At 41.2% G+C, this 15,570-nt stretch overlaps 1 protein-coding gene across 1 annotated transcript in view; it reads left to right on the top strand.

Annotated features, from left to right (window-relative positions):
* AGBL4 (AGBL carboxypeptidase 4) overlaps window positions 1-15,570 on the top strand; it is an 801,122-nt gene that overhangs the window by 88,414 nt on the left and 697,138 nt on the right. The window contains exon 3 of the mRNA XM_060233017.1: window positions 10,895-11,019. Coding sequence (XP_060089000.1) covers window positions 10,895-11,019 — 125 coding nt within the window. The remainder of the gene's footprint in view (window positions 1-10,894; window positions 11,020-15,570) is intronic.

Raw genomic sequence — 15,570 nt, 5'->3', positions numbered from 1 at the left:
GTAAGAGCCTCACAAACTTGATAAGGAGGGCTTTAGTCTAAATCATAGGGGGTAGCATGACAAAAATTCAAAGTCTAGTTCAATGCAAATAATGGGAGATATGGATGGTACAATTTTGCAGGGAGTGGTACATATACTAGGTAGCATTAATTCGTAGGTAAGTACTGAGATGAAAATCTCAGGGTGTATAAAACATGGATTCCGATGTCTCTGCACTAATGCACAATAGTGTAGGAAACAAGCAGGAGGAACTGGAAATCCTAATACAGGAAAGGGGCTATGACCTAATAGACAGTACTGAAATTTAGTGGGATGGCACTCACAATTGTAATATTAGGATTGATGGGTACAACTTATTAAAAAGGGAAAGACAAATAAGGATAGTTGGAGGAGTCACATTTTATGTGAGGAAATATGTGAATCTGAGCATAAAAGTTTAGTTGAAGTCTCAGGGTAAAAATAAAAGGAGTAAGAAATAATAATGATAAGAAGAATGCAGTTCAAGAGGCATGAGCATTTCTTAAAAGGGAAATACTGAAGGCACAATCGCAAACATTTCCTGTGAGACGAAAAAACAGGAGGAGCCTAAAGAAGCCAAGGGTGGCTCCATAAACAGCTTTCTGAAGAGGTTTTTTTGGGGGGTGGTGGGATGGGGAGAGATTTGTTTAGGAAATGGAAGGAGGGCCCTATAATAAAGAGTAAATATAAACAAATAAACAGTGCTTGTAGAGAGAAGGTTAGGAAAACTAAAGCTCACTATGGGTTTAAGCTAGTAAGAGATGCTAAGAACAACAAAAAAGAGTTATTTTCTTATGTTCAAAGTAAGAAAAAGCATGGACATGATAGACCCATTGAAGACACAGGAAAGTGAAATTGTAACGGACAGAACTACTAAATTCCTACTTTTCCTCAGGCTTTTCTTCTGATGGAAAAGGTATTCAACATGGCAAAAACAGAACATATTATGAGGGGAGGGAGTTGCAGCCTAGGATCGGCACGAAGTAGTACATAAACACATAGTTTCTTTCAATGAGATTAAATTCTTGTGGCCTGATGAACTGCATCCAAGGGTAATTTCTGGATGTAATTTCTCTGTCCATTATTTTTGAAAAATTTTGGAGAATAGGTGAGGTGCTGGAAGATTGGAGGTGGACAAATGTCCCCATCTTCAAGAAGGGAAAAAAGGATCTGGGTAACTACCGACCCATCAGCTTGATGTCTATCCCTGGAAAATGTTTAGAACAAATAAACAGTCAGTCTTGGAACATTTAGAAAGGATGGCTGTGACTACTAAGAGCCAGCATGGGTTTCTCAAGAACAAGTCATGTCAGACTAACCTTTTTTATATAAAAAAAGTTACTGCCTTGCTGGATCAGGGGAATGCAGTCAACATAGTTTATCTTGATTTCAGGAAAGCTTTTGATAAGGTTCCACATACTATTCTTGTGCACAGGTTGCTAAAATGTGGTTTGTATCCTATTAGTGTTAGGTGGATCTGTAACTGTTTGACAGATTGCACTCAAATAGTACTTGTGAATGGTTCCTCATCCTCTTGGAGAGGAATGGCATGTGTTTTGTTAATGCTTATTTGCAGATGATACTAAATTGGGAGGGGTAGCAAATAGGGTAAAAGACAGAGCCATGATACAAGATGATACAAGGTGAGGTGCCGGAAGATTGGAGGTGAGCAAATGTTGTCCCCATCTTCAAGAAGGGGAAATAGGTGGATATGGGTAACTACCAACCTGTCAGCTTGACGTTTATACCTGGAAAAGTTTTTAGAATAAATCATCAGTCAGTCAGTCCTGGAAGATTTAGAAAGGTTGGCTGTGATTACTTAGAGCCAGCATGGGTTTCTCAAGAACAAGTCATGTCAGTCTAACCTTATCTGTTTTTTTTTGAGAAAGTTATTACCTTGTTGGATCAGGGGAAGGCTGTAAACATAGTTTATCTTGATTTCAGTAAGGCTTTGGATAAGGTTCCACATCCTATCCTTGTTGACAAGTTAGTAAAATGTGGTTTTGATCCTGTTACCATTAGGTGGATCTGTAACTGGCTGACAGATCGCATCCAAAGAGTGCTTGTGAATGGTTCCTCATCCTCTTGGAGAGGAGTGACAAGTGGAGTGCCTCAAGGATCTGTCTTGGGACCTGTTTTGTTCAACATCTTTATAAATGATCTGGATGAAGGAATAGAGGGAATGCTTATTAAATTTGCAGATGATACTAAATTGGGAGAGGTTGAAAAATATAGTAAAAGACAAGAAACAGTATACAGGTTGATCTTGACAGGCTGGAAAACTGGACTAAAGCCAAATAAATGAATTTTAACAGGGATAAATGTAAAGTTCTGCATTTAGGTAGGAAAAATCAAATGTATCATTATGGGATGGAGGAGAGTTGCATTGGCAGTAGTATGTATGTCCAAAAAAGTAGTATGTATGTCCAGGGGTCTTAGTGGACCGTACACTGAACATGAGTCAGCAGTGTGATATGATTTAATTTCAACTCATTGGTTCTGCTCCTGCCTTCTGGGGCCACAGAAAACAATTCCACACCATCCTCTAGATGACAGCCCTTCAGATACTTGAAGATGGTGATCATATCACCTCTCAGCCACCTCCTCTCCATACTAAACATGCCCAACTCCTTCAATCTTTCTTCATAGGGCTTGGTCTCCAGACCCCTCACCATCTTTGTTGCCCTCCTCTGGACCCGTTCCAGCTTGTCTATATCTTTCTAAAAAAAATGTGGTGCCCAAAACTGAACACAATACTCCAGGTGAGGTCTTACTAGAGCAGAGCAAAGCAATACCATCACTTCACATGATCTGGACACTATACTTCTGTTGATTCAGCCCAAAATTGCATTTGCCTTTTTAGCCACAACATCACACTGTTGACTCATGTTCACCATATAGTCCACTAAGATGGTTTTCACACATACTACTGCTAAGACAAGTCTCCCCCATCCTAAAGCCATGCATTGGATTTTTCCTTCCTAAATGCATATCTTTACATTTATCATATAGAACTTCCACGATCCAAGGGTCAGACCTGTATCTTGGTGGTCGTCGACCTATTTACGAAGATGGCCCACTTCATTCCGTGCCCGAAACTTCCCACAGCTCAGGAGACAGCCCAACTCTACCTGCAACACATCTTTCGGCTGCACGGACTCCCAGCCCACCTGATCTAAGACCGGAGTCCCCAGTTCTCCTCTCGGTTCTGGCAAGCCCTCCATTCCAGCCTGGGTACCCGAGTGCACCTGTCCTCAGCCTACCACCCACAGACAGATGGTGAGACAGAGCGCACCAATGCCACACTAGAGCAATATCTCCGCTGTTACACCTGTTACCAGCAGGATAACTGGACCACTCTGTTGCCCCTAGCGGAGTTTGCATACAACAACGCAGTCCATTCTTCCACCCAAATGACCCCGTTTGCTGCAACCTGCGGGTACCACCCTCGGTTCTTCCCGGCCATCCTGCCACCCACGAAGGTCCCCGCCGTCGAAGCCTACCTACAAGAACTCCGCGCCAGCCAAGACCTGCTCCAAGAGCAGCTACAACGGCCAAGGAAGCATACAAACGGGCTGTGGACCGGAAGAGGCAAGAAGGCCCTCCAATGCAGCCGGGGGATCAGGTATGGCTCTCAACCCACTACCTGCGCAGGCCTGGTCAGTCTCACAAGCTGGATGCGCGGTTCATTGGACCCTACCCCATTATGGAACAAATAAACCCCGTCGCCTTCAGGCTCCAGTTACCACCCCACCTCCGCATTCACCCTGTGTTTCATCGCTCCCTCCTCATTCCGGCTTCACCCCCTGACCCAACTCGGCCTCCTTCCCCACTGCTGCCGCCACTGGTGCTGGTGAATGACGAAGACGAATATGAGGTGCGCCAGATCCTGGATTCCCGGTACCATCGTGGAGGCCTCCAGTACCTGGTGGACTGGGAGGGATAGGGCCCAGAAGACTGGTCTTGGGAGCCGGTGGACAATCTTCATGCACCGGACTTGGTACAGCAGTTCCACAACGACCACCCCGACCTCCCAGGCCCTTCGACGGAGGGGGGCCCTGGGGGGGATAGTGTCATGGGTGCCGGGGACCCTGCAGAAGAAGCTGAGCCTGCAGAAGAAACTGTACCCCTGCCACCTGCACTTGTGCCCCTGCCACCTACTGGAGAAGATCTAAGCCCCCCGGCCTCGCCCTCTCGGGTGGCTCGTGTACGTGACCTCCTGCTTCAGGATCTCAGGGACCGGAGGAAGGTGGCACGCTCACGAGCAAGACGCTCCCTAAGCCCTGAGTTTTAAAAGGATCCTGGCTCCTCTAGGAGTGAGGATGCTTGAGTCCCAGCAGGATCCTGGCTGCCCTCTGAGTCAGCAATTAATCCAAATGGGCAACAGCCAGCAGAGGGCTATATAGCTGTGGGCTTTGGGAGAAGGCTTTGTGGAAGCAACTAGTCACTTACCTGATGTTTTAGCATCCACTTCGGCTTCTGACTTTGGCTTCTGGACCCCCCCCCCCCGACTTCAGCTCCTGGACCTTTGACTTGCGATACCTGGACTGTGATTCGGTTTTGGCGTATTGGACCCTCGTTGCTCCCCAGCTACAGACCTTGGACTGCCCCTGGACTTCGCCTGACCCAGCCCCAGCACGTGACAGTCTACAGCATTCCCCTGATCCAGCAAGGTAATAACTTTCTCAAAAAAAAAAAGATCAGGTTAGTCTGACATGACTTGTTCTTGAGAAACCCATGCTGGCTCTTAGTAATCACAGCCATCCTATCTTGTCAAGGACTTATTTTTGATGATTTATTCTAAAAAAATTCCATGTATAGACATCGAGCTGATGGGTTGGTAGTTACCCGGACCCTCCTTTCCCCCCTTCTTGAAGGTGGTGCCAACATTTGCCTACTCCAGTCTTCCAGCACCTCTCCTGTTCTCCAAAAATTCTCAAAAATAACAGCCGAGGCTCAGAAATTACATCCACAAGCTCTTTTAGAACCCTTGGATGCAGTTTATCTGGCCCTGAGGACTTAGTTTCATTTAAAGAAACTAGGTGTTTATGTACTACCCCTATGCTGATCCTAGGTTGGAACTTCATACCCTCCTTATATGTTCTGTTTTTGCCATGTTGAGCACTGTTTCCCTCAGAAGAGAAGACTGAGGAAAAGTAGGAATTGAGCAGTTCTGGCCTCTCTTCATTACCTGTTACAATTTCACTTTCCTTCTCTCGCAATGGGCCCACCATGTCTTTGCTCTTTTTCTTACTCTGAACATAAGAAAAGAACCCCTTTTTTTTTTTTTTTGTATTTTTAGCATCTTTGGCCAGCCTAAGTTCATACTGAGCTTTATCTTTCCTAACTTTTTCTCTACAAGCACTGATGATTTGCTTATATTCTTCCTTGGTTATAAGGCCCTCCTTCCAATTTCAACGAGTCTTTTTTATTTCTCAAGTCTTTAGAGAGCTGCTTATGGAGCCATAATGGCTTCTTCCATTTTTTCTTCTCATAGGAATTGTCTGTGATTGCGCTTTCAGTATTTTGCTTTCAAGCAATTCCCACCCCTCTTGAACCCCCTTCTTCCTAAGTATTTCTGACTATGGGATATTACCCAGCATAGTTCTAAGTTTGTTGATAGAAGTATAATGTCCAGATCACATGAACAGATGGTATCACTTTACTCTGCTCTGGTTAGACCTCACCTGGAGTATTGTGTTCAGTTTGGGGCACCACATTTTAAGAAGGATATAGACAAGCTGGAATGGATCCAAAGGAAGTTGAGAAAGATAGTGAAGGGTCTGGAGACCAAGTCCTATGAAGAAAGGTTGAAGGAACTGGGCATGTTTAGCCTGGCGAGGAGGTGGCTGAGATTTGATATGACCACTGTCTTCAAGTACTTGAAAGTCTGTCATATAGAGGTTGGTGCTGAATTGTTTTCTGTTGCCCCAGAAGGAAGGACCAGAACCAACAAATTGAAATTAAATCAAAAGAGATTCCGGCTCAACATTAGGAAGAACTTCCTCACTGTTAGAGTGGTTCCTAAGTGGAACAGGCGTCCTCAGGAGGTGGTGGGCTCTCCTTCCTTGGAGGTTTTTAAACAGAGGCTAGATGTCCATCTGGCAGCAATGAAGATCCTGTGAATTTAGGGGGTGGTATTTGTGAATTCCCTGTATTGTGTAGGGGTTTGTACTAGATGGCCATGCGGGTAACTACCAACTCTAGGATTGTATGATTCTCTGATCTTGACAGGCTGGAAAAATGGGCTTAAATGGACTTTAATGGGGATTAATGTAAAGTTCTGGCTTTGGGTAGGAAAATCAAATGCATAATTATCGGTTGAGGGAGACTTGTCTTTGCAGTAGTATGTGCAAAAAGGTTCTACTTGTCTTAGTGGATCATACACTGAACATGAGTCAGCAGTGATTCCATGAATAAAGCCCACAGGAGAAAAACCCACAGGAAAAATGCTCACAGGAAAAAAGGCCACATGGGAAAAAAGCCCATGCAGAAAAAAGGCCACATGGAAAAATAGCATTTAAAGCACAATAGATATTTATAATTTTGAATAACCATTCATCTCTATTAATGAGAATGAACAAGTATTACCTATAAAATGTTATTTTAGGATTAAAATACGTCATATTCACATTCAATAATTTGTTTTGTGATTTCATCCAGTAAAATTAAATAATAATTTTGCTATGTTATTAATATATTTGATAGACTGCAGAGGGACCTGGCTTGCCACCAGGCCCAGTGCTAGGGCCTTTGGTGCCCCAGGCTGGCACCTGCCCTTTGCCACCGCCTCCCCCCCCCCCCCCGTGCCTGCCTCACCACTGCACCCCTATCCGCGAGGAGGGAAGGTGCAGCAGTGTGGCAGGGGGAGGACTGGGTGAGATCTGGGCAAGCTGCACTTGCACAGTGCATTCTTGGAGGTATTCCAAGGCTACCCTGGCTTCGAGAGTGAACTGAGCAGGTGCAGCTCACCTGCAGCCCCAGCTCATCCTTCTCAGGCAGACCTGAGAAGGCTGAGTGAGGGCTGTGGGAAGCCACATATGTGCTCTTGGAGGCACTCCGAGACTGCCCTTCTTAGAGCAGTCTTAGAGCACTGTGCAGGCACAGCTCGCCTGCAGCCCCGTTCAGCCTTCTTGGGTAGATCCAAGAAGGCTGATTGAGAGCTGTTGGTGAGCTGTGCTGATGCCCCGTCTGTCTGCATTCACTTTCAAGGTGAGAGAAGCTGGGTGGGGCGTGTTCTCCTCCAACCCCAGCTTCCCTTGCAGGGGAAGCTGGGATCAAAGAAGCTGCATTGATGCCCGCCTGGCTGCTTTCATGTTGAAGGTTAGAGAGGCTGAGTGGGGTCCTTTGAGCCCAGCTTCCCTTGCAAGAGAAGAGAGCACACACCAATGCATTTTCCTGCTGCTCTCAGTTTCCCAGGTCTATTCCCTCACAGCAGTGATGTGTGCCACAATCTAACACTGCCTAATGCACAGGCAGGTTACCTGGAGGTGAAAAAGAAGACATATGAGGCACTACATGATATGGTTGCCACTTCTGTGCAGCAATATGAGCAGGTGAAAAATAAACTGAATTCCTTAAGGAGACTGGCTAAGGCAATGAAGAATTATATCTGAATTATTATTGTTAATGTTCTTAAATAATGCTATTGTTGTTGCTTAAATAATTGTTACTATTAGGGTTAAGTAGTCTTTTGTTGTGGTCACTTGGTGTACCTCAGTGTATTTGTTAAAATACAAGTAAAGTGAAATTCAGCTAGGAAATTGACTTATTTTAATGTTATCTTATGGTTTTAACTTTTAATAACAAAATAAGTAAAATGAATTATTTGAAAATTTTTAAGCCACATACTTGTTCAAAAGCTGTGAATACTAGACAGTACTTTAAAAATTACTTCATACCAACATTAAAAAGGTTGACAAATTGTACATTTATAAATATAAAGTATTTAATTTTATTTAAAAATATTTCTATATAGTTTAATTTCTGTTGCTATTGTTTTTCCTTCTTAATAAAGTTCATTGGTAACAAAATGGACACTTTTATTTCCTGTATTTTCCCTTCCAAACCTTTACATTAAAGCGCTTTTCATACAGACCACTTTTGTATAGTAATGAATTTATATACTAATAACATAGCAAAATCATTATTTAATTATACTTGGTAAAATCACAGCACAGATTGTTGCATGTTTTAATCCTGAAATAACAACATAGAATGTAGGTAATACTTGTTCATTCTCATAAATGGAGATGAGTGGTTATCTGCAATTCTAAATATCTATGGTGCTTTAAATGATATTTTTCCATGTGGTCTTATTGCCATATGGGCATTTTCCCATGTGGGCTTTTTTCCTGAGAGCATTTATGACCATCGGGTTTTCCTATGGGCTTTTTTCCTGTGGGCTTTTTTTATGGAACCTTATTTCATTTGTAACAATTGCCAGATCTGACATAAATTGGACTTTGTGGGGCCAGGCTAAGTGTATCATAAAATAGATCCAAGTGGGCAGCCATGTTGGTCTGAAGCAGTTGATCAAAGCAGGTGTCAAGTTGCACCTTTAAGACCAACCAATTTTTATTTAGAACGTAAGCTTTCATGTGCTCTTAAGCACACTTATCAGACGAGGAATCCAGCACAGTGAGCAAAGCCATACATAGTTGAGCAGAGCCATACATAGCTGGTAGGCAGTGGCCCAGAATGCAACATGGTACAGATTTAAGAACCAATGACAGTGAAGTAAAATTATCTGTTCAGTTCAGTTTGCTTTATTACGGTCCATGACCAAATACACAGCACAATGCAGGCCAACAACAACCACATAAAAATTCTAAAAATCAAGATGGACCTAAATAGGTGAAACATAAGATATTTAAAAAATAAATGTGAAAATAAAATATTGGACATTAGTATGAATAATGAAATAAGACAAATAATACAGTAGTGGTCAAACATCTTCTAGCTTAATAAATATAGTACATATAATAAAAAGTTAAAAATTATACAGCTCCAGAAAAAATATTAACTAGAATACACTGGTTAAAATTACAATCTGTTACCTCGACATTAACTTGTAAGAACCATAAAATGCAATTTGATTGCATGGGAACAAAATTTGGCAACTTTATGCATGGTCTCTGTATTTATATCAGTTTCAGTAACATTTGTGATGGTATACAGAGTACTCAGGCATTTAAGAAAAGATAAAATACAAGCTTGGAAATATTCAAAAAACAGTCAGTTCAAGACGCCTTCTTTACATAATCCTTCCGAATTCTCCTAGCTGCCGCCATAAATTTGGCACAATTAATTGTGAATTGGGGGTTAAAATCTGATAACAGCGTATTTCTGATTTTGAAATCAGAAAACCCGAGACATCCCTCCAACAAAGAATAAATGTACCTGGCTCGTATGTCAGGGTATAGGCCACACCCAAACAAAACATGGTCAATCGTTTCAACTTTATCTGCACCACAAGGACAAACCTGCTCAGCCATAGGCACCTTTCTAAAGTGGCCCTCAACGACTGCTGAAGGAAAGATATTACAACGGGCCATAGAAAAGGCCCTTCTGTGGGATGGTATTGTTAGAGTTGAGAGATTGGGGGCTAGAGCTAACATATATCTCCTTTGAGGGGGAGCTAGATAATGTGGGACCTTGGCAATATCATTCTGTCTCTCAATGTCTTGTAGTCTCTGTTTGACTATGGCCCTGGCTTGATCCAGGGCCATTATCTGGAGGGATTCAGGTGAAAAGCCAAGCGTAGACAATTTCTGATGGATGGCTCTAACCCAAGAGGAACAATAACTGTCCTTTAAAATCAACGATGTGATATTCGTGGGGCAATGGCTGAGATTAAGCCAAGTGGTGATTGAAAGTAGGCTCACCCTAGCCTCTATCCTTAGCAAGCCAGTTTCCAAGCGTAGTACTGCATTGGAAACGCAGGTTGGAAAGTGAAAAGTGGCTCTCAAGAATTTGGACTGAATTTTCTCAAGGGGGAAGTAAAATTATCTGGTAGGCAGTGGTTTAGAATGTAAAATGGTGCAATGACAGAATAGTAAAATTAACAAATTGAGCAAACCTTTAATCTGAGTAGCATGAGCATGTGAAAGCAACAAAACAGCAGTATGCAGTAAAATTAACAAACTGAGCTCATGCTACTCAGATCAAAGGTTTGCTCAATTTGTTAATTTTACTATTCTGTCATTGTACCATTTTACATTCTAAACCACTGCACACCTAAGATAAGCATAATGGCCTTATGCAGATGTCTGAAGTAGTCACTGGATACATGTGGCTCCCGTTTCTCCCTCATGGAGTCTGGAAGTGCAGGAAGATGGTTGCTGGTGGTGTTAGCCTTGGAAATGGCTTCCATCGAAAAGGGCTGAAAACCGCTTGACTGGATAGCTCATGGCAGCACGACTTCTTCCACTGCAATAGCCGAGATTAGGCACATACAGAGAGGCTGGGAGATACTTTAACTTCTGGCTTGCACCCATTCAAACACAGAGAACGCTGCTGTAAAGATGAAGCCTTTAGTATACACATAAGTCTGTGAAGAAATGGCGGGCCAAAACCCAAGTCTTAGCGCAGATGTGTGTGAGTTGATACTCCAGGCACCCTGGCAACCAAACCAGTGATCACGATGTCCGTATATAAAATAGGGGGTTCTCGTTCACACATAGTAAATACCCAGATTTTTAAAGTGTCTTATATGTACTATTTTGTTTAAAAAAATCTTCCATAGCTGTTCAATTTGACCTAACTTATGATTTCCCATATAACTTTATCCAGTCTTTTGATAAAATATCTCCCTGCTGAATCTATGTAGTATTTTTAAATTAATAATGTTCAGCTCTATTTTAAATATTTTTAGGCAACCTTGGACGTGTGGACCATATTACTGAATTTGAATATGACCTGTTCATCAGGCCAGACACATGTAACCCTCGTTTTCGAGTCTGGTTTAACTTCACTGTTGAAAATGTGAAAGAATCTCAAGTAAGTACCATTTGGAAAAAAGTTGTCATATGTTTACGCTCGAGAAGAATGCTTGAGAGCTAATAATTAGTTTATCATTCTGTGATTTAAGTTATGTATAACATTGTTATGCTCAAATATTTTGCACAGTAATTTATTTCCTTCTATTGAACTACATGAGTTTTCTTTTGCTGAAGCATTTGTGCACTGGCCCTGAAGGCCTCAAGCTGTGGTTGTCAGTCTTTCTGTTATTCCTTTCTTATCTTGGACCTGTTTGTCAGCTTTCTGGGAGATGTGAGCTGATCTCCTTCTAAATCATTCTGGCTTTGATTTTTCAGTATGTTGGTACCAAGGAGAGAAAAGACTGTTCTGCTGATTGTTGTCTCTGTGCTGTACCTCTTTCTTAAGGATTTAGGATATGTTCTCAGCATCTTCTTGTGATTCAATACTTATTTCCACATCCTGTTGACTATCATCATCCTGTTTGCTTTCATCATTCACACAAGCATAATATAAGTTCATTTTTTACTCCCTCTGAGAGTATTTGCGATTCATTTTTTAGGCTTTTTATGCAAACACAATAAAGTGTCCAAATTACTACTTTTTCATATGGAACACAGATAGAATACCATCTTGGTACAGAAAGCTCCAGTAATGCTTTTGAAAAATGGGCTCTGAGCAACTCATCTGCTAATGTAGTTTTTGTTACTTTCTGTGGTGTTTTCTTTGTGCACTGTCACTACTCCTAGTTGTTTCAGCCTGGGTAGGGTATGCTGAGAATGACATAAACATGATTGCCAGGGTAAAGCTATGTTGTTAAGCTCTTGGTTTACATGCAAGGCAGAGTCTTGTTTGGATTGCCTTGATATTCCCTGGTAAAGTTAATCTCAGATTTAGTATTTGGCAAAGCAGTTTTGTTCCTGTACAGTAGCCTCTTGGAAATCACAGCTCGCAATTGATTTGCTCATTTTAGGAGTACAAGAGCCAGGTGACTAATTACAATACGTTTCACATGAACAGTGACAGTTCAGTGCTTTCCTTCGTATTTGGTTCCCGAGGAGCTACACATTATGAGAATAAACCCAGGACTCAGAAAATATTGTTGTGTGAACAGGAGAAACTAAATCCTGGAGCAACAAGCACAGCTCATAAGAATAGATTTGTTTGTCTGAGGTAATAGAACAAAGTTTGAGTTCAGTGACACTTTTATAACTAACAAAGTTTAATTCTGGGTATAAGCTTTCATGTGCACGCACTCTTCATCAGATACAGCTGTGTATGTGATGAAGTGTGCATGCACATGAAAGCTTACACACAGAATTAAACTTTGTTGCTTAGCTCATAAGAAGGTCACTATGAACTCACCCTTAGACTTTTTGATTTAGCTAATTAAATAAAACAAATGAAAAACATTTGGAGGCAGTAATTTGCTTAAATGAACATCTCTGCTCTGTCTGTTTTGACAAGAAGTTATCTCATTTACCATATCAGCATCCTACGTCAGCCAGATTTAAATTAATTAACATAATTCATATTATAATTAGAGGTATTTGGTAAAAAAATTCTGTATTTTTCTGATTTGGGTCTATTGGACCCGAAGAGATATTGGTATTCTGAAATATCTCGAATCGCAGTATCTGTATTGTATTGAGATTCAGGTAAATATGTAGGAAACCTTATACCCTATGGGGAGCATCTGACTTCACTTGCTGTGTTACACTGTGGTGGCAGCATGACTTTGTGAGTTCAGAAATTTAAATGCCCTCCATGTTCACTTGCTGAGTCATGCCACAATGGTGTGACTCTGTGAGTGAACTCAGAAGACACTTAAAGAGACTGTGGTCTCTCAAAATGCTTTCTAGCTGCACCTAAGGATGAACATGGAACATGAAAACGGTGGTTCATGTTGGTTTGTGGTTCATTTGATTGCTCAAACCAGAGGTTTGTTTCACTTTATGATTTGTATATTTGCCTGAACTGGTTCATGGTTCATTTGGTTTTGAAGGTGTAAAACTCACTGTGAGTCTTCAGCAGGCTCTCTTCCACCTGCCCTCCAAGTTTGGCTAATTGGATTTGGAATGTCCAAGTTAAAGCACCCCCAAAGCCAATGTCCCCAGGAAAGCTCAGCTTTCAGGAAAACTAACTCTTCTCTCTTTGTGCTGAAAAATGAAAGCAGCGGAGTCAGGGTGTCTCGTCCCATAGAGCAGAATGCCCCCCAGAGCTATCAGTCAAGCTGTGGACAACTGCCATGGGTGTTTCTAGGGATACCACAAGTCCCCCCCCCGCCCCAGCATTGCCTAGTGATTGATTGAATCAGCACCAGGCTTTCTAGGAAAATAAACCACAAAAATGAACCAAACAAACCACCAAGGAAAAAAGATGATTTAGGCTATGATTTGGTCCAATTCATGCACAAATTGTGGTTTGTAGTTTGTTTTGTGCCCAAATGAAAGCTAAACAATATTGGTTTTTATTCAGATGTGGCTACTTCAGTAGCAAAACCGGATTGTATAATCTGTATTCATCTGAAAAATACTGATAAGGTATTTTTCGAGTATTTATTTGGCTTGGTATATACTGAATGCACACCCCTAATTATAATATGCCTGGAATTTGAGGAAATAAAGCCTGAATTTGGCTAGCTTGGGCATCAAAGGTGAGATCATAATATTTTGTTTGGTTATTAATTTCTGATAGAGAATCATTAATTTTTGACATGTTGAGGTCAATACTTTGTGAAGTATTTTATCCCAGAATATTTCAAATAACCAAAGTGACATTTTGGTTAATAGAAAGTCATGTAGTTAAAGATAAAAACAGAAGCTTTAACACTTGTATTTATATTTCTGTTGAGGTAATAGCGTATATCAGGAATATCCTATCAATGTTGAAAGAAAAAAAGTGTTATTGGACTTTTCTGGTGCTACATAAGCAATCAAGTTACATTTTTGGTTGTGCCTTAGTCAACAAAGATCAAATTACACAGTCACAAGATAAATGAGAACCTGTCTCCTCAAGCATTGAGATAGTGTGAGAGAGACTGTGTGTATCTAGAGTTCACAGGATATTTGTTTTCATAGTTGTGTACATGAAAGAGAATGGGTTCAGTATTAACTTTGACTTTTGAGGTCTGTTTTTATAATACAGCTTCCTGTAATCTTTTTCTTAAATCTCTCAAATTTCCGTTAAAACAAGTCTTACAAGAATGTAATCAGATCTCAACCATATTCAGGGTTGTGCAATATCAGACACTCCATTCTGAGTATAATAAACGTTACAAAATGTTGCATCTAATATATAATGTGGTTTATTGGTTGGTAATTAGTTTGTATTATATCATAGAAGAATATAGTGTTTTAAAATCTCTTTGATATCCTTTAAACAGGTCATAAAATCGTGTTCAGTCTGCATTTATAACATTATAAAGTAATTATATATGTGCATAATAATTTTCTAATATCTGTGGTCAGATCCATATGTGCACATGCTTAAATGCCTTTCATTTCACTGCAATTAATGCAAGCACCACTGTTAGTTGGAAACTTTTATTTCTATTGGTGCAGAATATATAATTGTGAAATCAAAACAGAAAAATATATACCTATGCTGGTCTGGATCATTTTGGTATAACATGTTTATTCTTCATTGAAACTATATTAATTATTCTGATTATTGATGTGGCATAGAGAAACATCTGAAGATTCATCAAGAGTACTCCAACTGTGGAGTATTGTGTGCAGTTCTGGAGGCCTCACTTCAAAAGGGATGTGGACAGAATGGAGTGGGTGCAAAGGAAAATGACAAGGGCGATCAGGGGCCTGGAGACCAAGCCTTATGAGGAAAGCTGAGGGACATGGGAATGTTTAGTTTGGAGAGGAAGAGGTTGAGTGGGGGACATGATTGCTCTCTTGAAGTGTTTGAAGGGCTGTCATTTAGAGGAGAGCTGGGAGCTGTTCCTGTTGGCAGCAGAGGAGACTACTTGCAATAATGGGTTTAAATTAAAGGTGGGAAGGTACCAGCTGGATATTAGGAAAACCCTTTTTATAGCAACAGTTGTTCAACAGTGGAATCAGCTACCTAGGAAGGTGGTGAACTCTCCCTCACTTGCCAGAGATGCTAGTCTAGGCTGATCCTGCATTGAGCAGGGGGTTGGACTAGATGGCCTGTGTGGCCTCTTCCAACTCTGTGATTCTATGACGAGCACAGTGAGTTTTACACCTTCAAAACCAAACAAACCATGAACCAGTTCAGGCAAATATACAAATCATATTGTGGTGCCGGAGAAGACTCTTGAGAGTCCCTTGGACTGCAAGAAGATCAAATCAGTTAGTCCTAAGGGAAATCAACCTTGACTGTTCCTTGGAAGGTCAGATGCTGAAGCTGAAATATTTTGGCCACCAAATGAGAAGTGAGAAGATCCTGATGCTGGGAAAGATGCACTCACTGGAGAAGATCCTGATGCTGGGAAAGATAGAAGGGAAAAGAAGAAGGGGATGACAAAAGATGAGATGGCTGGACAGAGTTATTGATGTAACTAACATGAATTTGAGAGGACTTCAGAGGATGGTGGAA

This window comes from Heteronotia binoei, chromosome 2 (assembly GCF_032191835.1).
Source record: "Heteronotia binoei isolate CCM8104 ecotype False Entrance Well chromosome 2, APGP_CSIRO_Hbin_v1, whole genome shotgun sequence".
Taxonomy (NCBI): Eukaryota; Metazoa; Chordata; class Lepidosauria; order Squamata; family Gekkonidae; genus Heteronotia; species Heteronotia binoei.
This window is presented reverse-complemented; position numbering and strand designations above follow the sequence as displayed.